Source organism: Pelobates fuscus, chromosome 3, assembly GCF_036172605.1.
Source record: "Pelobates fuscus isolate aPelFus1 chromosome 3, aPelFus1.pri, whole genome shotgun sequence".
Lineage (NCBI taxonomy): Eukaryota > Metazoa > Chordata > Amphibia > Anura > Pelobatidae > Pelobates > Pelobates fuscus.
In genome coordinates this window covers 387,220,383-387,243,212 of record NC_086319.1, presented here as the reverse complement: position 1 = coordinate 387,243,212, position 22,830 = coordinate 387,220,383, and the positions used below count along the sequence as shown (strand labels likewise).

The window sequence follows — 22,830 nt, the reverse complement described above, 5'->3', positions numbered from 1 at the left end:
GGAAGGGGGGTTTAAGTGCCCCCCACAGAGTGCAGCACTGCACCAGGAAGCACCTCTAGTGGCCGTCTGAGGTGTGGCCACTGGAGGTGTACCAAGGCTGTAAGGTAAACACTGCATTTTCTCTGAAGACACAGTGTTTACATTATAAAGCCTGCAGGGACTGACTACACTCACAAGAACAAATGTATTAAGTTGTCATTGTTATGGTGACTATAGTGTCCTTTAACCCCTTAAGGACCACACTTCTGGAATAAAAGGGAATCATGACATGTCACACATGTCATGTGTCCTTAAGGGGTTAAAGAGAGAAGTTTTCAGATAACCTAATGGTCATATCTGGCTTTGGGAGGCAGTAGAAAAATCACTGTAGAGGTGTCAAGGTTTTTTGGACCTAATGCAATGCATTTAGAGCTAATTAATGGTTAAAATCTGGGACTTATTTAACGTTAATCAAGAAAGGTGCTAGTATGGTTCTTGGACTTTGAAGTTATGAAGTCCTTGTGGAGGGAACGAAAATTATCAATCTGAACATCTACCAAATGTCGGCTTTTATAAATGAAAAATAGCAGGCATTAAAATATAATTAAAGGAACACCATAGTCACCTAAATTACTTTAGCTAAATAAAGCAGTTTTAGTGTATAGATCATTCCCCTGCAATTCCACTGCTCAATTCACTGTCATTTAGGAGTTAAATCACTTTGTTTCTGTTTATGCAGCCCTAGCCACACCTCCCCTGGCTATGATTGACAGAGCCTGCATAAAAAAAAAAAAAACTGGTTTCACTTTCAAACAGATGTAATTTACCTTAAATAATTGTATCTCAATATCTAAATTGAACTTTAATCACATACAGGAGGCTCTTCCAGGGTCTAGCAAGCTATTAACATAGCAGGAGATAAGAAAATCTTAATTAAACAGAACTTGCAATAAAGAAAGCCTAAATAGGAAGCCTACAGGAAGTGTTTATGGAAGGCTGTGTAAGTCACATGCAGGGAGGTGTGACTAGGGTTCATAAATAAAGGGATTTAACTCCTAAATGGCAGAGGATTGAGCAGTGAGGCTGCAGGGGCATGTTCTATACACCAAAACTGCTTCATTAAGCTAAAGTTGTTCAGGTGACTATAGTGTCCCTTTAAATCACTTTTGCCAAAACTGTAATTAAAACTAGAGCAAATCAAATCTAGATTACAAGATCCCCATCGGCAGATTTTCTTCATTTCTACTCTTTAGTAATTAGAGCTCAAATAAATGTACTTATTTCATTGAGAAGTTAAGGGGGATGGAACCATTTTTCAAAGTTTTTTCATCCTTCAATCTTCAATCAGAATCGCTTTTCTTTTTCTTACAAATGGCAATTATACAAGAATAATTTGTACAGGTATAATACTCTGTGATCTTTCACATTATTTTTGTAACCAAGTCACAATATTCATAGGCTTAAACTATGTTTTGTAATACACACTGTTTATGCATGTCAGTGTGTCCTTTGCCTTGGTTAGTTTGGCAGCAATGTGGTCTGCTGTGACTTTTTCTTTTGTGAATCAGCCTTTTTTTATTTAATAGTTGCAACGGGACTTTTTTTATTTCGCCTTTTTTGGGGCTGAAGAAAAGAAGCTTTAACAAGAAGATGTCTGACAGTCAGTATAATTGTGTTCTTTATTGGTCCCCTTCACCAGTGGCGGAACAAACGTAGAGAGGACCCTAGTGTCAGAAATGTTTTTGGGCACCTCACTAGCGAAAGGGTGGGCAAAAGGTAGATCCCCATCTGTCATACAATCCCATGATGCTATGCCAGCTGGGGATCTACCATTTATCCATCCTTGCAGGGTTTTAATTGAAGGCAATGTTTGTGTGTTTGAATGTATGCATGTTCTTGTATAGTGTATATGTGTGCATGTATAGCTGGAGATGTATATACTGTTGCCATTGGAATGTGGTGGTGTGCTTGTGTCTAGTGTTTGCATTTGAATGCAGTGGTGTGTTTGTATGTAGTGTTGGCGTTTTAAATGCAGGTATACATTTGTATGTAGTGTTGTTATGTGAATGAAGGAGAGTATATAATTTGGGAGTTTTAATACAGGGGAGTGTAGCGGAGCTCCGCTACCACAACTAGGAATGTTCGCTGTTCCTTCTTCGAAGCTGTAGTGATTAAAGCCCTTTCCACCCAGTAACTAAACGACACATAGTTCTGGGAGTCAACTGAGGTTTATATGACCACACACGGCTTTTTATGCACAGACCTCAGCATGGGGTCTACATAGCAAAAATACACAAGTCCCTCCCAGGCGTCTCTGTGTCTGGGAGATAATTGAGCTCAAGACAGGATAACTCAATTATATATTAGTTACAGGATGCAATACAAAATAATACAAAACACCCTAAAAATATCAAATATAAAAATGTCATAGGAACCCCACAAAAGTCATATCCCAGAATAGCTTGAGTCTGAGCGCCCACTTTGTCAAAATAGCACTCAGATCCCTCCGATAGATTGGAATTGACATTCAAATGAAGTTTTGACCGGTCAGCCATGAGGTGATGTCCCAAAATAGTTCCACAGAAAACAAGACAACAACTGGTTTTCTTTCGGAGGTACCCATACTTCCCAACATCGGTATCCTGTGACATGGGATGTTGTTGGGCGAGTTAAAAATGAGTGGGTTTGTGATGCAAAGTGCATTACTGGCATGGCCCAGAGGGGGCGCTTCTGCTCAGAGGATTGGCAGGTCAGCCTTGTGTGAATGCATACCAGACTGCCTGTCACTCGTTCAGGCCGGCCCACTGATGGCGGACCATGCAAAAAGCACTGTGTTTAGTCCTGTGTCTTATGAAGTGCTTGTGCTTTGCTTTTTGGAAACACAAGGAAAAAAGTTGGGTTGGTGGGAGGACCGGACCCTAAAATCAAAGAGTGGTGTTTGCATAAAGATGAGGAGGTGTGGTTTTCTTAGAGACAATATTAATTCTCACACTCAGTCCTTTGACTTCAATAAATATTTTTAAAGAGATGACATTGAGTACTATTAAATGCTAGGACATGTTGTCAAGGAAATTAACCTACATTTAAAGTTATGTAGTAAGAAAATATGTTGCTTGATAGGTTCCCTTTAACACATTTGAGCCACAGACTGATGTATGCATATTGCCCATTAATACAAATGAATACAGAAACCATGGGTGACTTGTTTGTGAAACACATCTCTTCAGATATTTAGCACGTGCCCCTTGGCTCTCAGAGAGTTAATTATTACTGACTGATATCTTACGCAGTTTGTTTTCCTGCCTTTGCTGGACATTGGGTTATTAAACTGAAAATCACTAGAGTTAGCTTCTTGGCAATGGAAAACTGAAGTTACATTATTTCTATCCTTTAGATCCCCAGTTCTTACCATACTTATAGATAGTGCAGATCAGCTGATTATCAAAACACACCAATCAAGTTACTAAGCCCCTCCTCACCTGAAATCCCTCTGTTAACAAACTGCATCCTTAACCATGGTTTAATCACTCATAGGTATATGTGTGTATATATATATATATATATATGTATATGTTTATATATGTGCATATGTTTAATCTTCATATCTATATAACAAAACACATTTTCTCTAAAAATTGTTCTCCCTTCTATTTTTCACTTTCACAATAACTTATATCATTACTAAAATATCCCTATCCTTCTGCACACCTGTCCCTGGCAACACCATCTTCATTGCTTCCACCTTACTACCCTCCCCTCTCTAGTCATCCCATGCACTCTACATATATCTTTCCAGCCTATCTCCTCCAACTCCTCCCAAATCCTCTATATACATACCCTCATATAAAACTTTCAAATCCTATTCCCACCTTCACTTCCTTTCTATCCTTCTGCTCCTAGCAGCTGGTGATGTCTCTCCAAACCCCGGTCTCAGGAAACCCACCACGTACTAACTCAAGGAACCACACCAATCTCAGACCCATCTCATGTTACTCTTCCTCTATATCCTCCTTCAATACTGCCCTCTGGAATGCACGCTCTGTTTGCAATATTTACTAAATCCACTGCTGTTTACAACCTCTTCATCTCTCGTTCCCTAGATTTACTAGCCTTAACAGAATCATGGCTCTCCCCCTCTGACACTTCTACCCATGCATCTTTATCCTTTGGTGGTCTTCAACTAACCCACAACCCAAGACACTCTGAATGTAAAGGTGGTGGTGTAGGATTTCTTCTCTCACCTCACTGCTCCTTCAAACTTCTACCCACCCTCCTTCCTTCTCTTTCACATAATTTGAAATTCACTTGATTCACCTCTTTAAACCCTTCTCTGCTAACATTGCCGTTATTTATCGTTCCTGTAAGTTTACTTGTAATTGTCCTATTTATAAATCCCCCTCTATTGTAAAGCACTACAGAATCTGTTGGCACTATATAAATGGTAATAATAATAATAATAATAATAATAATAATAATAATAATAATAATACTGGATGGATAGATAGATAGATAGACAGACAGACAGACAGACAAGACATATTGTGGTGGTAGGGGACTCTATCATTAGGAGAGTAGATAGGGTAATCTGCCACTCTGATTGGCTCAACCAGACATTTTGCTGTCTGCTTGGTGCTCGGGACTGGCATGTTGCTGACAGACTGGATGGATTATTGAGAGGGGCTGGAAATGACCCAGTGGTCATGCTCCATGTTGGTAACAATGACAAAGTTAGAGGAAGATGAAAGGTCCTAAAGAATGATTTCAGAAAATTAGGTAGCAAACTTAAGAAAAGGAGATATTACCTGTGCCACACCCTACAGTAGAAAGGCAGCGGGAGATGAGAGAGGTCAATGTGTAGCTAAAGTATTGGTGCAGGAAGGAGAGTTTTAGGTTTTTAGAGCACTGGGACGACTTTGCGCTTGGGTACAACCTTCATAGAAGTGATGGATTGCACCTAACCGGGAGAGGGTCTGCAGTGCTAGGGGACAGGATGGCTAGAATGTTGGAGGAGATTTTAAACTAGTAGTAGTGGGAGAGGGTCATAGCAATCTAGAAAATGGAGATAGGACAGAAAGGAGATGGGCTTTAGCTCAGGATAAGGGGGGTGGTGATGGGGGAAGGGTCAAGCTCAGAACAGAGGAGGTATGTAATATTGATACAAAAAATCATAAAAAGTACAAATGACTGATGATAATATTAAATGTATGCTTACTAATGCAAGGAGCCTAAATAACAAAATGGGGGAACTTGAGGCAATAGCATACACTAAACAATATGAAATAATAGGCATAACAGAAACATGGGGGGCAGTTACACCTTCATGTCACAACTTGTACAAGCAACAACTAGAAAGGACGCTTGTCTAGACCTGGTTCTAACAAACAACTTTGATCTTTTGACCAACATTCTTGACTGTAAATCATAGACCTGAAAAGCTTAACTTCTGTGGCTGGGAAAGTATTTGAAAGGTTATTAAGGGATAATATCCAAGAATTCCTTGAAAAGAGCATGGTTATCAGCAAAAATCAGCATGGTTTTTTTGAAGCATGGTTCATGTCAAACTAACTTGATTTCATTCTACGAAGAAGTAAGTAAAGTAGATCAGGGTGTTGCAGTGGATGTGATCTCTTCGGATTTTGCCAAGGCATTTGATACAGTTCCACACAATAGATAAGTGTTCAAACTCAAAGAAATCGATCTAGATGAAAATTCTTGCTCTTGGGTTGAACATTGGCTTAAAAATAGAGTACAAGCTGGACAGAGGTGGCAAGTCATGTCCTCAGGGTTCCGTTTTGGGACCCCTTTTGTTTAACATGTTTATAAATGATCTTGAAAAAAGTATTGAAAGTCATGTTTCAGTTTTTGCATATGACACAAAAGTAATACAATGTGAGCAAGATATTACTTTGCTGCAGAAGGATATAGATAGACTGGGGGACTGGTTACTCTGGCAGATGAAATTTAATGTCTAAAAATGCAAAGTTATGCATCGAGAATGCACAAGCAACTTATACCCTTAATGGAAGCGAATTAGAGATAATCACACACGAGAAGGATTTGGTAATTGTTATAGACAACAAACTATGCAACAATGTGCAATGTCAATCAGCAGTGGCTAAGGCCACTAAGGTATTGTCATACATGAAAAAGGGCATTCATTCTCGGGATGAGAATATCATTTTGCCTCTTTATAGATCACTGTTAAGACCACATATTGAATATGCTGTGCAATTTTGGACACCTGTATCAAAAGAAAGATATTATGGCACTAGAAAAAGTGCAGAGGCTGGCTACAAAATAAAAAAAAAGGAATTGAACATAGCTATGAAGAAAGGTTAACAAATTTAAACCTATTTAGTTTAGAAAAACGTTGCATGAGAGGGGATATGATAACATTATACAAATATATTCGGGGCCAATACAAGCCAGTGTGTGGAAATCTATTCACAAACCGGACTTTACATAGGACACGAGGTCATGCATTTAGACTGGAAGAAAGGAGATTTAGATAGATAGATAGATAGACAGACAGATACATAGATAGACAGACAGACAGATACACAGACAGATTTTAAAGACATCTGGATTTGTTGTATTTTTCATCTCACTCCTCCCCCTTTTGCTGGAATCCGATACTGAGCAGTATCTGTACAAGTGCGCCCTCTAGTGATACCTTCAAACTCATAAACAGTTGTCGTCTTGACTGTCAATTGTAAAAATATTCATGCTTGTGTGACTGGGCACAAGGAAACAAATTCAGATACACAGTTTAGGCATTTATTTAAGGAAATATTGCACATACAAAGCATCCTGCTGCCACACTGTACTCTCGCATGATTTGCTGTATACCCAGAAAAACACGCTGAAAGAGAGAATGGTGTAGCAAACCAAACCCTACAAAATAGATAATATCAACCAAATGTATACCATCATAGTGAGGAACACAGTGAGTAGATGTATTTAAACAATGCTTATTACCCACCTAAACAAATTCCCTCTGGACACCTGAAAGCGGCATATTCATTAAACAGCAAGTTTTGGTAACTTGAAAAGATTTAGATCATAATAGCTATGGCTCTTGTTGATGTTTGGAGAAAAAAAATAAGCCTCAAACTCTGATGATGAATTCAGAATTTATTTTACACCGCTGCATTTTCATCTTCAATTTTTGCAAGTTGGTTCTCATGTCACCACAACTTGCCAGCACAAGCATTATTTACAATTTTTTCAGCCTATGCATTTATTGATGTAATGAAAAGGACATAAAATAGGAAGAGCTCATATGCAGAATCTCTGAAGAAGTGCATATTGTACGTACATATTATAAAACATTTCATGATAAATATCACATGGAGTGGAACTGTGGGAGACATATCTGAAGGTATTAGGTAGTGAGACACTGTAGCAGAGAATGTTGTTGATGAAGTAGACACTCATTGACAGAGAGGCAGATAGAGATGTTAAAGTCTGAAGGAACCTTGTGCGTCCATAGGTTAATTCCAGTGGTAATCATACATTTTGCATTGTGTAGTTCAAAGAAACATTCAGTATGAGCTTTGCATATTTCTGAAATGCTTGCATTTATCACAGACCAAATTGGGCCTCCTTATAATGCACATGAACTCATACATACATATTATTCATTGTCAGGCAATAAACACAGTCTGTACACAAAAATATGTCCATTGAGGTAATAAATTGCCCAGATCCCCATATTTCTTCCTTATCTAAGGAGAACTGAAAATACAATATTTTCGTAGGACTGTATGTTTGACTTTCATTGTTTCGGCATAGTTAGGGATACATGTTTGCCCAGATATCCTCTACCTTGACTGGCTTCCTCTTGATTACATTTTTTCCCACTTGCTCTCCACCCTTTTTTCCCCTTGGCCCTTTTCCACATTGCTCTTTGGTTACAAAGTACAACAAAGCATTGAGCCAAGCATTAGCACTAGCCAGAGGTCGGGTGACTTTGTAGCAGACAGCCACCACTTCTAGAGTCCGGCATCCACTCAAAACAGGTCTCCCAGCCCTGAGGGACATGAAAATGGTGCGGGTCACATGGAATGGCAGGAAACACAGAGCAAAGAGAAGTGTGATGGTAACAATAGTTTTTATTGACTTACGTCTCTGCGCTAACCCTGGGACTGGTCCAGGAACCACACCAGGCCTTAGGGTTCTGCACAAAGTGCGCACTACTCTAGAGTAGCACCAGGCAGTGAGTGAGAAGGGCAGAAAAAAGCCAACAGTATGGAGGATAATCCCATATGGCAAATAACGTGGAAGGTCTGAATCCAAGGCATCATCCCAACATGTTAGAACATCTTCCATTCCATCTAAAGGTCCTGTCCTGGCAAATAGTAGAATGGGTGAAGTCATAGCAAAGACCACAGCCCAAACGAGAACACATGTAGCTCTCACCCACCGCATAGTCTCTTGCCGCATTGAGCGCATGGGGTGGCAGATGCCCTGGTAGCGGTGGAAAGAGATGCATGTAAGGAAGAAGATACTGCAATACAGATTGAAGTAGAAAAGGAAACGAACCAAACGGCACATTGAGTCCCCAAAGATCCAGCGGTCACGAGAGATGTAACTGGCAATGAGAAAAGGCAAGGACAAGCTATACATGAGGTCACTGAGAGCCAAGTTGAACATGTAGACTAGAGATGGATTCCAAGGACGCCTTAGGCAACGTGTGAGGACAATAGAGTTCAGAGCCAAGCTGAGCAGGAAGGTGAAGATGTAGCAGGTTGGAAGGTAAATGTACTTGTAGGACTCATCCAGCTGACAGGAGTTCATAGATGGTGCTGTGGGGGTAAGAGAGGAGTTGGGGGAAGAAGGCGAGGGAGATGAGGGCATGCTGCAGAGGGAAGGTAATTAATTAAGAACTTGACAACATCACAAGGGTCCAGTGTGTTGATGCATCTGTAAGGTATAGAAAATAGGAGAAGTTAGAAAAGCAGGGAGAGAAAAAAAAAGAGGACAATACCGTTATTAATATTATTGCATATGCATGTCTTATTAATATTATTGCATATGCATGTTATTTATAAACCATTGTATTACTATCTAATATTCTAACAAATTTTTTTAAAATGTGATTTTGCTAACAAATATTCACAAATGTGAGAAGAATACATAAATATTGAATACAATATGACATTCCTTCTCCGTGAGGGATACATTATTTAACCCCTTCAGGACGGAGTCAATAGTAGACGTTCTGATCAAAACAAAACGTAAACAAAAACTGGAATTTGCGCTATATGTCTGTTCACCCGTAGTTCCCCTCTTTCATATTATATGCACCCACACTTATTATATATCATTTTGTTCAGGAGAAACAGGGCTTTAATTTATCATTAACTATGAGAATTACCCCCATAATGGCATACCATTTGAAAAAAAGTAGACAACCAAAGGTATTGAAAGTGGGGTATGTTTAGTCTTTTTTAGTAGCCACTTAGTCACAAACACTGGCCAAAGTTAGCGTTCATATTTGTTTTTGTGTTAAAAAAGCAAAAAACGAATATTTGGCCAGTGTTTGTGACTAAGTGGCTACTAAGAAAGACTGGACATACCCCACTTGCAATACCTTGGGTTGTCTACTTTTGCAAATGGTATGCCATCATGGGGGTAATTCTCATTCCTGGGCTACCATACGCTCTCAAAGGCAACATAACCAATCTGGCAAATTTCAATGTAAAAAAAAATGAAATGCAAGCCTTATATGTGACTCTCTAACTTTCCAAAACACCATGAAACCTGTACATGGGGGGTACTGTTATTCTCGGGAGACTTCACTAAACACAAATATTAGTGTTTTAAAACAGTAAAACATATTACAACAATAATATAGTCCATAAAAGTGCAGTTCGTTTGTAAAAAATGCAAAAAACGTCACTTTTACTTAAAATATCATCGTTGTAATACAATTTACCAATTTGAAACACTAATATTTGAGTTCAGCGAGTTCAGTCGAAGTCTGCGAATTAAATTCTCTGCACTTTCTCCCTGTGTTGTCAGGTATGTCAATCAAATTTTAATTAATCAAATCACCTAATTATGTTAAAAGATTACTTAAATATACACGTAGAATTTTAATATATATGCATTTATAGGTATTTAAATTCTACGTGTATACTAATGTAATCTTTTATGTAATTATATGTATTTATCTATATATATATATATATATTTGCGGTTATTTGCATTTTATATATAGATAGATATATATATAGAATGTCATTCTAAGTGTATTTTGTTACCAATATATATATATTAATAACAAAATACAGTTAGAATGAAATTACATATGTATATATAATTTATATAAAATTTTGTTTCAATATTTTATTTATTAATTTTATTATTTTATTTATTATTGTAATTATACGTATTTATATATATATAATATATGTGTATATATCTATTATATATATAATATATGTATATTATATATATGTAACGTCATTCTAAGTGTATTTTAATACTAATATATGTACTTATATATTAGTATTAAAATACACTATGTATGACGTTAAATATATATAATATACATATATATTATATATATATAATAGATATACATATATTATATATATATATATAAATATATTTATTTTATTTTTAAACATGTTTAATATTTTTTTTTTACAGATCCCACCAGCAGGGGGACTGTCTGATATTTTAGACAGTCCCCCTGCTGGCAGATCCACAGCCAGCTATAGGGGGCCATGTGATCGCTCTTTGAGAGCGATCACATGGCCCCAGGGGGCCTGATTTGCCATGGGGGGGCTGCCTGGGCTGTGAGGCAGTCCTCCCGAAGCGGAGCGCCGGTAAGGTAAGTATACCAGGCGCTCCAGGGCTCAAAGCCGTTACGGCGTTCTATGCCGTCGCAACGGCTTTAAAGCCCACTTAAAGTGTGACGGCATAGAACGTCGTAACGGCGTTAAGGGGTTAAAGATACAAAATAGGGGTATACAACTTTAGCACTCGAGATGTTGTGGACTACATCTCCCTTAATGTACTCACAGCCATAATGATGGGAAAGCATCGGGGGGAGATGTATTCCGTAATGCCTTGAATGCCGAATATTGCCTACCTGTGACATAGATAATGAGTTACATAGAAACATAGACTGTGACGGCAGATAAGAACCATTCGGCCTACCTAGTCTACCCAGTTTTCTAAATACTTTTATTAGTCCCTGGCCTTATCTTTTAGCTAGGATAGCCTTATGCCTACCCAATGGATGCTTAAACTCCTTCACTGTGTTAACCTCTACCACTTCAGCTGGAAGGCTATTCCATGCATCCACTACCCTCTCAGTAAAGTAATACTTGTCCTCTTGTTGTGGTAGTTTCTCCTCCTTTGCTGTGTTGATTCCCTTTATGTATTTAAATGTTTCTATCATATCCCCCCTGTCTCGTCTTTCCTCCAAGCTATACATGTTAAGATCCTTTAACCTTTCCTTGTAAGTTTTATCCTGCAATCCATGAACCAGTTTAGTAGCCCTTCTCTGAACTCTCTCTAAAGTATCAATATCCTTCTGGAGATACGGCCTCCAGTACTGCGTACAATACTCCACGTGGGGTCTCACCAGTGTTTTGTACAATGGCATGAACACTTCCCTCTTTCTACTGCTAATACATCTCTCTATACAACCAAGCATTCTGCTAGCATTTCCTGCTGCTCTATTACATTGTCTGCCTACCTTTAAGTCATCAGAATTACCCCCCCCCCCCAAATCCCTTTCCTCAGATGTTGAGGTTAGGACTCTATCAAATATTCTGTACTCTGCCCTTGGGTTTTTACGTCCAACATGCATTATCTTGCACTTATCAACATTAAATGTCAGCTGCCTCAACTCAGACCATTTTTCTAGTTTACCTAAATCATTTGCCATTTGGCTTATCCCTCCTGGAACATCAATCCTGTTACATATCTTAGTATCATCAGCAAAAAGACAAACCTTACCATCAAGACCTTCTGCAATATCACTAATAAAAATATTAAAGAGAATGGGTCCAAGTATAGATCCCTGAGATAGCCCGCTGGTAACAAGACTTTGCTTCGAAATATACTCCATTGACTTCAACCCTCTGTTGCCTGTCACTCAGCCATCTCCTTACCCATTTAACAATATTGGAATCCAAACTTAAAGATTGATTGATAAGCCTTCTCTATCCAGCAGTGTCAAAAGCCTTACAGATTAGCAAAAACAAATTAAAATAGCAAAAGGAAAAAACATCAAAATACCAATAAAGTTTCTTAATTTCCTGACCAGGAAGAGACTGTACCAATTAGCTTTTGGTCTATGTTTTCCCCTATGTAGTTGAAATCCTAGCAGCATTCCATCTGTCACATAAGAAGAGGGAGACTGCTCAGTAAACTGGTGGCTTCTATACTATGAATACTATGGACTTTAGTATTAAACTCATAGACATGCTTATTCTTCTCTAACAAGATTTCAGTGGTAGATTCTTGAGAGGCTAAAAGACAGGCCAATGCATTGTCAAGTCTTCTGAGCTGTCATAGGATAAAAACATGGAGGGGAAGGAGTAGTGTCAGGCCGCTTTAATTTACCACTACATGCAACTATAAGTTTGTGGTGTTGAAGAGTACATTGTCTCCCATTGGATTAAAAGTTGAGTACACGGGACTAAATGAGCAGAGCCCAAAAAGTCAGAGGTAAGAGTCAAACTCCAGCGGTAGAGGCAAGTCCTCCTCCATAATTAAACTTCACCAGCCACTGCTGCTGCCAACAGTCATGCCAAAGCACCTAACACCTAAAATGCCCACAGTCCCTTTGCCAGGGCTCAATTTAAGATTCTGGTGCTTGCTTATAAGTCCCTACATAAAGCTGCTCCAACCTACTTATCCTCCCTAATACACAAGGATGTCCAGTTGAGGCCCCTGCGCTCTGCCAAAGACCTACATCTATCCTCTGTCCGTACTCCCACATCTGATGCACGCCTCTCCAGGGCTGCACCTTTTCTGTGGAACTCCCTTCCCTTCTCCGTTAGACTTTCACCCAGTCTCCACTCATTCAAAAAAATCTTTGAAAATACACTTCTTCAGGAAAGCATATAATTCAAACTGTAAGCAGGGTTTCATCCCCCCCCCCCCATGACTCCTCTCTTGCAACTGTCAAAAATAACCCAAGTTCTCAGTGAATCCTCCTCTGCAACCTATGTCATTTCTGCCAACTTATAACATTTGTGTCACTATACCCCACTCCCTCTAGCTCACTCAGCAGGGCCCTAAACCCCTCTGTTCCTGTGCGTCCATTTGTCTGGTTACAATTATGTGTCTGTTAGTCCACCTATTGTACAGCGCTATGGAATTTGCTGGCACTATATAAATAATAAAATAATAATAATAATAATACCAAACTCTTTGTAGGGTTACATAACATAAATAAGGAATTAGTGGTAGACATGTCAACAGAACATGCCGTAGACCATGTCTTGTGTGCCGTCGCACAATAACGATTTAAACTTATATCCTGACATTTCTTCCATCCCTTGTTTATTGCCCCTCTCCCCTCCCCCCCGCCGTGATCCCCCCCCAAGGTAGGATTCCAAATTGGAGAGCAACAATAGCTTGTCTTCATTTTATTGTATAGAGTGTAGCATAACAGGTTTCTTTTTGTTATCTATGCCTATTTAGAGCTACTGAATTGTGAAAATCGTAAGACAATTGCCCTAATTTCAATGTTTGGAGCTACATTCTTGTGGTGGAATCTCAGTAAAAATAAATTTAGTAGGCCGAGATTTCCACGTGGCATATGTGTATGTTGGTGTATCAGTTAGTCAGTTAAACGTAGCTAAGATACAATCAACAGTGTACTGAGCAAGTGTAGGAATACAGGATATACGAGTATTTCCCCTCCTCCATTGTGCTGGGCAAGCCATGTGGTCAAACAGGAATTTAGTCTCTATTCGGTTGATGGATAAGAGTATGTGTAGGTTGAACTGATTATGGGAGGAGCTACATGCCTATATAAGGGACCTACACTGCATGATCAGGGCTCAGACTTTGCTGTTTTTTGGTGACATTAGTCCCTCTGAGTCCCGGTCGGTGAATCGAATAAAGAATCTCTCTGTGCATGGCTTCCGTCAGTTTCTCCGGTATCAGTTGGTGCATTGGCCGGGAAGCTCATTGTTCAACGGTAGCTGAGAAGCAGAGGCGTGAGACGGTCTATCTTTGCCCACGCTCTCTACGGCTGCACCCCTGAACTTCTGCGTGGACCTCCCTTCGTCTCTGCGCCACTGGTCTGTTGTCCAGGAGATCATCGGCCTCTACGTAGTAAGTGCTGGGGTGTCCCCGTCGATGAGTGTGAACTAAGGTTCAGGAACGAGGAGGTAAGACGACCACTGTTTTAGACGGTGGACCCACTAGGGGTATTGGATACCGATTGTGCGGTAGGCCCATAAGGGGTTATTTGTGTATGGAATCTGCCCCCTCCAGTGGAGGGAAGGAGCGAAGGGGCACCGCTCAATTAAACACCCTGTAGTCAGCCCGTTTAATTTTGGTTTGGAGTCAGGCTGGGTTCTGTGTAAATAGCCCAAGCCGGACACCGGTGTCTTGTCTAGACTAGCGTTCTAGGGTGTATATTGCGTTCGCTAGGTCGGAGGGACCGGGAGACTAAGCGGCGTCTGTGTAAATTCGGTCCGCTAGATCTCAACCTATCTTGGCTAAGTGGGAAGGCGTGTAAATTTGGAACCCACTAGATTTTTGATAGAGTATATAGACTAAGAGGGTGCTGTTGTAAATTCCGCCCTCTAGTTCGCTATATGTGGTGCTTGGGCAGCGTGGCTAACCAAAACGGATGTAAATAGTTTTAGGTAGTCCATCGAGGTACTGGCCAATAGATTAGTTGGGAATTGTAAATGTGTTTAAGATTGTTGTAGTAGCGTGTATATCTTGCTAGATAGCGTGAGCTCTGCCATCTAGTGAGAGTGTGAATAGTGTGTAACTGTATTATAGTGCACGGTACCATAACCATGTATAATAACTACTGATACTGTAAATAACTACTAATAACTGTCGTCTATGTTGTATGTTTAACACCATAACCACTACTAATTGAACTGTGACTTTAAATTGTACTCTAACCAATGCTAACCGTACTATAACTACTGTTTGTAAAGACGATGTTACTGGGGTATGTTATAGACGGGTAATTCAGATATAGGGAATTATAGCGTGGGTGACTGTATAGTTTCGCCAGGAGGCGCAGTAATAGTTATTTAGTGACTGGTGTAACAGCTGTGTGTGTACGGGAATTCCCTTAGTGTTTTGTTGTGTGCGTTTCACCTAGTAACTGTACCACGTGGTGCTGTTGCCAAGGGAACGGGTGTGACCGTTGGAAGTGTGTTTGTTTAGTCTCTGTTGGAGACGACGCTTCATTGTTAGTATGGGTGCGTCAGATTCAACGGTTATGGATCCCTTAGGATGTATGTTGAAAAACTTTAAAAAGGGATACACTGTGTATGATTTTGGGAGATGTCTCCAACACGCCTGACTACTTTATGTAGTAGGGAATGGCCTACTTTGGTGGCTGCATGGCCACCACGTGGCAGTTTGGATCCTAATCTGGTACAGCGTGTACACGTGGCTGTATCAGGTAGGCCTGAACTTTACGGCCAGTTTCCGTATATTGATTGTTGGAAGCAGGCCGTAAATGACTTGCCAAAATGGATCCGGGTATGCCACGAGGAACAATCTCGCCTCATGGTGGCCAGAACTCGCTTGTCCACTAAGGCCGTTATTACGTCCATTTTGGACACGCCTCCTGAATCTGAGATCCCCATGTCGCCCCCTTACTCCTCCTCCACAGGAAGAGGAAGAGGAGGTGCTGTTGGTAACGCTACTCCCCTTGCCCCGTTGTCCCCACCTACCCCCTCCTCTAGCTCAGAGCCCAGCCCTCTTGTTTTAAACCCTCCCCTTCCGGTACCTACCTCCGTTAACCCCACCTATCCAGATTTGACGTCATATCTAGTTCCTGGTCAGGCTCCTCCTAGCCCGGCCCGGAAAATTTTACTCACTGATCTCCCCCTCAGTAAAGCGTCCCCTTCCCCTCGTCTTACTACCCCTCGACCGGAACCCCTAACTGACGTTTCTAAAGGAAGCCCCATACTAACCCGACAACTGACTGGTACCCTCCAACCCCGACATTATCAAATGCCTCTCCGACTGACACCAGGCCTGACACACATTAACGGTGACGGGCAGTTACAGCACGCTGATCCTGTATTCGTCTATGTTCCCTTCACTACTACTGATCTATTTAACTGGAAGACCCATAACTCCTCATACACCGATAAACCTCAAGCCATGACGGATTTGTTTACCTCCATAGTCCAGACACATAATCCCACTTGGGCTGATTGCCAGCAACTGCTTATGACATTGTTTAACAACGAGGAAAGGACACGGATAAACCAAGCGGCAATTAAAGCGCTGGAAGAAGTGGCCCGTACACAAAATCAGGCCAACCCAGCAGCATGGGCCGCAGCCCAAATACTGATCCGGGGTGGAATGTCAATGGCGCAGATATGGCCCATTTAAAAGCATACAGGGATGCTATTATTGTTGGCATGAAAGCCGGAGGAAAAAAGACGATTAATATGTCTAAGACGGCTGAGGTATTGCAGAAATGTGATGAATCGCCCAGTGCCTTTTATGACCGATTATTGGAGGTATACCGTTTGTATACCCTCTTTAATCCAGAGGCTCCTGAGAATTCCCGAATGGTTAACTCTGCCTTTGTCAGCCAAGCCTACGGAGATATAAAGCGCAAGCTACAGAAGTTAGAAGGGTTTGTAGGGATGTCCATAACCCAACTAATGGAAATAGCAAATAAGGTCTATATGAATAGGGAGACAGAGACGAAGAAGGAGGAAGAGCGAAAGATGCGTAGGAAAGCAGATATGCTAGCAGTAGCTATCGCAGGCATAGATAGAAGGGAAAAGGAAGTACATAGGGGAACGGATAAAGGTGAGAATAAGTGGAATGGGGAACATTTGAGTAGGAACCAATGCACGTACTGTAGGGAAGAAGGGCATTAGAGAAGTGAGTGTCCACGAAGGGAACAGTATGAGAGAGACAGACCTACGGCAGGATATAGCAGTAATTATAGAGGTAGAGCGAGAGGTAGAGGAGGTCCTGGAGGAAATAGTGGGAATAATAGAGGAAGTGTTAGTGGATATAGATATTACCCAGCAGCGCAGAGACCCCGCGAGAGAGAGGATAGGGACTTTGTGGGTTTGGCTGACACAGTCATGGAGGACTATTGATACCGACCGGGTTCCATCCCCCTTGGCCGAGCGGAGCCTATGGTCGATGTAGCAATAGGGGGAAAAAGGAGTTATTTCATGATTGACACTGGTGCTGAACATTCGGTGGTGACTGACCTAGTCGCTCCTCCTTCAGCAAGAACTAGCACCGTAATAGGAGCAACTGGAAGGAGTGCCGCTAAACCGGTTCTTAAAAGTCGACTCTGTACATTGGGAGGCCACATAGTGAAACACCAGTTCCTTTATATGCCTGAATGTCCAGTCCAACTACAAGCACAGATAACATTTCTACATCGGAACAACATCTTTGAAGTTCAATGGACCCTCAGGTATAATGACAATATCTGTACCAAAGGAAGAAGAGTGGCGACTTTATACAGTGTTGACCAGCCAAAACCCTAAGAGTGATGAATCCTTGTTCAATATACCAGGAGTGTGGGCAGAGAATAACCCACCAGGACTTGCTCATAATATCCCACCAATTCGTATCGAACTAAAGCTTGGGGTGTATCCAGTGAGCTTAAGACAATATCACATCCCACAAAAGGCCAAGAAGAACATACAATCTTATTTGGATAAGTTCATAAGGTATGGTATCCTAAAATTCTGTACTTCCCCCTGGAACACCCCATTGTTGCCTGTTCAAAAGCCCGGTACAGATGAGTATCGCCCTGTGCAGGACTTGAGAGCAGTCAATGATGCGGTAGTAAGTATACATCCAGTTGTGCCCAATCCATATAACCTGCTTGCTTTAATTCCGGGCGGGGCTACCTATTTCACTGTTTTGGATCTCAAAGATGCCTTCTTTTGCCTACGAATTGCTGCGGAAAGCCAGTGTATCTTTGCATTCCAATGGGAAAATGCTGTAACAGGCTTGAAACGCCAGATGACTTGGACAAGATTGCCCCAAGGGTTTAAGAATTCACCTACCCTATTTGAATCAGCTTTAAGTCAAGACTTACTGGATTTCAAGTCCATCCCAGGAGAATGTGTACTATTACAATACGTAGATGATTTGTTGATAGCGGCAGTTACAAGAGAGATATGTCAGCAAGCAACACATGATCTACTGCACATTCTTTTGAAGGCAGGATACAAGGTGTCCAGGAAGAAAGCCCAGTTGTGTCAGCCAACTGTCAAGTATCTGGGATTCCATATCTCTGAAGGTCAAAGGATAATGGGGCCCGAGAGAAAAGAAGCTGTATGCCAAATACCAATACCCAAGAATAGAAGACAAGTGCGAGAGTTCTTGGGGGCAGCAGGCTTCTGTAGGATATGGATTCCCAGTTATGCGATATTGGGGAAACCTCTTTATGTGGCTATAAAAGGTAAAGAACACAATCCCTTCCTGTGGACCCCCGAACAGCAAAAGGCATTTGAAGATGTGAAGAAGGCATTGATGAGCGCCCCAGCATTAGGTCTACCTGATCATACACGCCCATTCTACTTATATGTACACGAGCAAAGAAGAATGGCTGTGGGAGTATTGACACAGTACTTGGGATCATGGCAACGACCTGTTGCATATATGTCCAAACAATTGGATGCAGTGGCCAGTGGTCTTCCACCTTGTCTAAGAGCCGTAGTTGCCGCCGCCCTGCTGTTAGCCGAAGCTGATAAGCTCACTCTGGGTCAGGAACTCTACGTGCGAGTCCCACACGCAGTACAGACGTTGCTAGACTATAAAGGCAATCATTGGTTTAGCAATAGCCGCATGACTAAGTATCAAGCTATGTTATGTGAAAACCCGAGAGTGCATCTAGAGACTGTTAATACCTTGAATCCAGCTACCCTTTTGCCACAACCTACTGAGAGTCAACATGATTGCCTGGAGGTGATGGATGAAGTGTTCTCAAGTAGACCGGACCTTCGTGATTTTCCCATCCAGAACCCTGATGTCCAGTACTATACGGACGGCAGTAGTTATGTGAAAGAAGGGATTCGCTATGCAGGATATGCAGTGACAACCATAGACAAGGTGATAGAAGCTCGGCCATTGTCAAAAGGAACCCCGGCACAGAAGGCAGAACTAATCGCACTCACACGAGCGTTACAATTGGCTGAAGGTTTAAGGGTGAACATCTACACGGACTCCAAGTATGCGTTTTTAACCACTCATGCCCACGGAGCCTTGTATAAAGAAAGAGGACTACTGAACTCAGAGGGTAAAGAAATCAATTACGCAGCTGAGATATTACAACTGCTGGAAGCCGTGTGGGAACCGAAAGAAGTTGGTATCATACATTGTCGAGCGCATCTGAAAGGTGATGGTGATGTAACAAAAGGAAATCGGTTGGCAGATAATGCAGCCAAGCGTGCCGCTGAATCAGGAAAACAGGAGTATGTGGAACGTATAGCTGCTCTCATACCGACCCCTCTGTCTCAATGGACTCCAGTTTATACAGCTCAAGAAGAAGAGTGGTTAAAGACTGAAGCTGGGAAGTACCTGGAGAACAATTGGTATCAGTTAGAAGATGGAAGAATAGTTATTCCAGCATCGCTAGCTGTAGAAATTGTCCAGAATTATCATAACGGGACACATTTCGGAAGAGATAGCATGGAAGAATCTCTTAGGAAGCATTTCTACATACCAAGATTGTCCAACTTGACTCAAGCCATTGTACAAAGATGTGTGATATGTGCCCAGAACAACGCAAGGCAAGGTCGAGTGAAACCACCGGGAGTCCAGTATATGGGAGGACTCCCTATGTCCGATCTCCAAATAGACTATACGGTAATGCCTAAATCCGGCGGACATCGCTACCTACTAGTAGTTGTGTGTACCTACTCAGGATGGGTAGAAGCATGTCCTACTCGTACAGAGAAAGCAGGAGAAGTTGTGCGATTTCTGTTGCGAGAAATAATACCCCGATATGGACTACCATGTTCTATAGGATCGGATAATGGTCCAGCCTTTGTTCACCAGTGCCTACAACAACTGACTCATATGCTTGGTATTAAGTGGAAGCTTCATACGGCATATAGACCTCAGAGTTCTGGGAAAGTGGAAAGGATGAACAGAACTATTAAGAACCAATTGGCAAAGATGTGTCAAGAAACTCAACTTAAATGGAATGTTCTTTTGCCAATAGCTCTGTTACGCATTCGTAGTACACCTACCAGAAGGATGGGTCTCTCACCTTTTGAAATTATGTATGGGCGTCCACCTCCTGTACTTGGTAACTTAAGGGGGGATTTAAGTCAGTTGGGAGAAGGAATTACCCGGCAGCAGGTTGTAGAGTTGGGTAAAACTATGGAGGAAGTACAGAAATGGGTACAAGATAGATTACCTGTGAATATTTATCCACCTGTCCATTGTTATCATCCAGGAGATCAAGTTTGGATAAAGGAGTGGAACAGTGTACCGTTGGGGCCAAAGTGGAGGGGTCCTTATGTTGTTCTTTTGTCTACCCCTACAGCTATAAAGGTGGCTGAAGTGACTTCGTGGATTCATCACTCCAGGGTTAAACCAGCAGCAGTAGATTCTTGGCAAGCTACACCAGATCCAGAGAATCCCTGCAAGATCCGGTTAAAGCGTGTAACTCAGTCGGAGTGACGAGGAGATATTGGGACTTCTAGAGTAATCAAAGAGATCAGCAAGTAGGTGTTTTGACGGCCATAATAAAGCCTGACCACCTACCCACGTTACATAGCCAGAGTGTCTTGAAGGGACCTCTGTGAAGGGAAGAGAGGACTTGAAGGACTCCATTCCTTGCAGCCCTTACATCCTGGAAGCTGAGGTGCCATCGCACGGACGAAGAATTAGGATAAAGATGTCAGGAGAAATGCATTTGATAATGTGTATATTTGTGTTTTTAATTATTCAGGAAGGTAGAGGTACCGACACACCTGACTGTGAGGTTTGCATTAAGACTACAAAAACAGGTAATCATATTTCCCAGACCCTTATTTGGCATTCACAATATGAGTGTAAAGGATATGTGTCTAGGTGTAGATACTTAGGTATAGATTATAGTGTATGCCATTTAGGAGTAGGAGAACCTAAGTGTTTTAGTCCAGAGTATCAACCCCGTACAATTTGGCTGACCCTTCGGAATGGAGACTCACAGGGGACCCTAATAAATAAGACAATACTAGAAACCGTACATTCTTCGGGTGTTCTGCTATTTGATGCATGTAAGGCGATATCAAGTGGTAGAAAACCGTGGAATGTATGCGGGGATCTTAAATGGGAAAGAACGTATGGGTTTAATGATAAGTATATTTGCCCCAGTAGTAAGAACAAGTATATAGATCCAAAATGCCCAAATAAGAATTATAATTATTGTCCATATTGGTCTTGTGTAGGGTGGGCAACTTGGGGACAGACAGTAGATAAGGATATGATTGTTACTAAGTTGCCTACCAAACCATATTGTAAGTCTATGGAGTGTAACCCAGTCCATATACTTATTAATAATCCTGAACAGTTTATAGATAGGTTCGGAAACTTATTTGGGTTCCAGATATATGGGATAGGTATGGATCCTGGACAATATTATTTATAGGGATAGAGACCGATACTGTGGCAGCCCAGACTCATCAGGTTTTCCATTCTTTCTACGATGAGATGAGTGTAGAGAATAAGATCCCCCATAATGCTAAGAACTTGTTTATTGATCTAGCCGAGAGTATTGCCGGTAGTCTTAATGTAACCAACTGCTATGTGTGTGGAGGTACTAATATGGGAGACCAATGGCCCTGGGAAGCAGAGGAGGTAATGTATTCCGGTTCTGAGACAATTGAACAGATAACATCTTCTCAAGCTGATTATCAAATGAGTGTTAGAGGTAAATCTGAGTGGCGATTAAAGACCTCCATTATAGGTTATGTTTGCATAGCAAGGAAAGGAATAATGTTTAATACATCTGTAGGAGAATTGACTTGTCTAGGGCAAAAAGCTTATGATGATGATACAAAGAATACAACTTGGTGGTCAGCTTCAAATGTCTCAGAACCACCTAACCCGTTTGCAAGTTATACCAATTTAAAGGATGTGTGGTTTGACCTATCTGCTACATCTAGTTGGAAATCCCCAGCAAATTTGTACTGGATCTGTGGTAAGAAAGCCTTTTTCGGAGTTACCACAGGACTGGGAAGGGGCATGTATGATAGGTATGCTCAAACCATCCTTCTTCTTGTTGCCTATTGAAACAGGAGAGACTTTGGGAGTTAAGGTATATGATGTGAATAGAAAGAAAAGGGGACCCTAGAGATAGGTACCTGGGAAGATAATGAGTGGCCTCCCCAGCGTATTATAGATTATTATGGGCCAGCTACGTGGGCAGAGGATGGTACTTTTGGATATAGAACCCCAATATACATGCTCAACCGTATTATAAGGTTACAGGCAGTGGTTGAGATAATTAACAATGAAACATTGCAAGCGCTCAATCTCCTAGCGAAACATAATACTAGGATGAGGACAGCCGTTTACCAAAATAGATTAGCCTTGGTATGTGGGAAGTTTAACCTAAGCAATTGTTGTCTTCAAATAGATGATGAAGGGCAAGCAATAGCTGAGCTTACTAGCCATATGGTTAAA

The 22,830-nt window shown here is 41.3% G+C and overlaps 1 protein-coding gene across 2 annotated transcripts in view; it reads right to left on the bottom strand.

Annotated features, from left to right (window-relative positions):
• Window positions 1-6,869: 6,869 nt before the first annotated feature.
• LOC134601483 (P2Y purinoceptor 6-like) overlaps window positions 6,870-22,830 on the bottom strand; it is a 65,063-nt gene continuing 49,102 nt past the window's right edge. For both annotated transcript variants that reach the window (XM_063445980.1, XM_063445979.1), the window contains exon 2: window positions 6,870-8,904. In XM_063445980.1, coding sequence (XP_063302050.1) covers window positions 7,774-8,838 — 1,065 coding nt within the window. In that variant the 5' untranslated portion in view covers window positions 8,839-8,904 and the 3' untranslated portion in view covers window positions 6,870-7,773. The remainder of the gene's footprint in view (window positions 8,905-22,830) is intronic.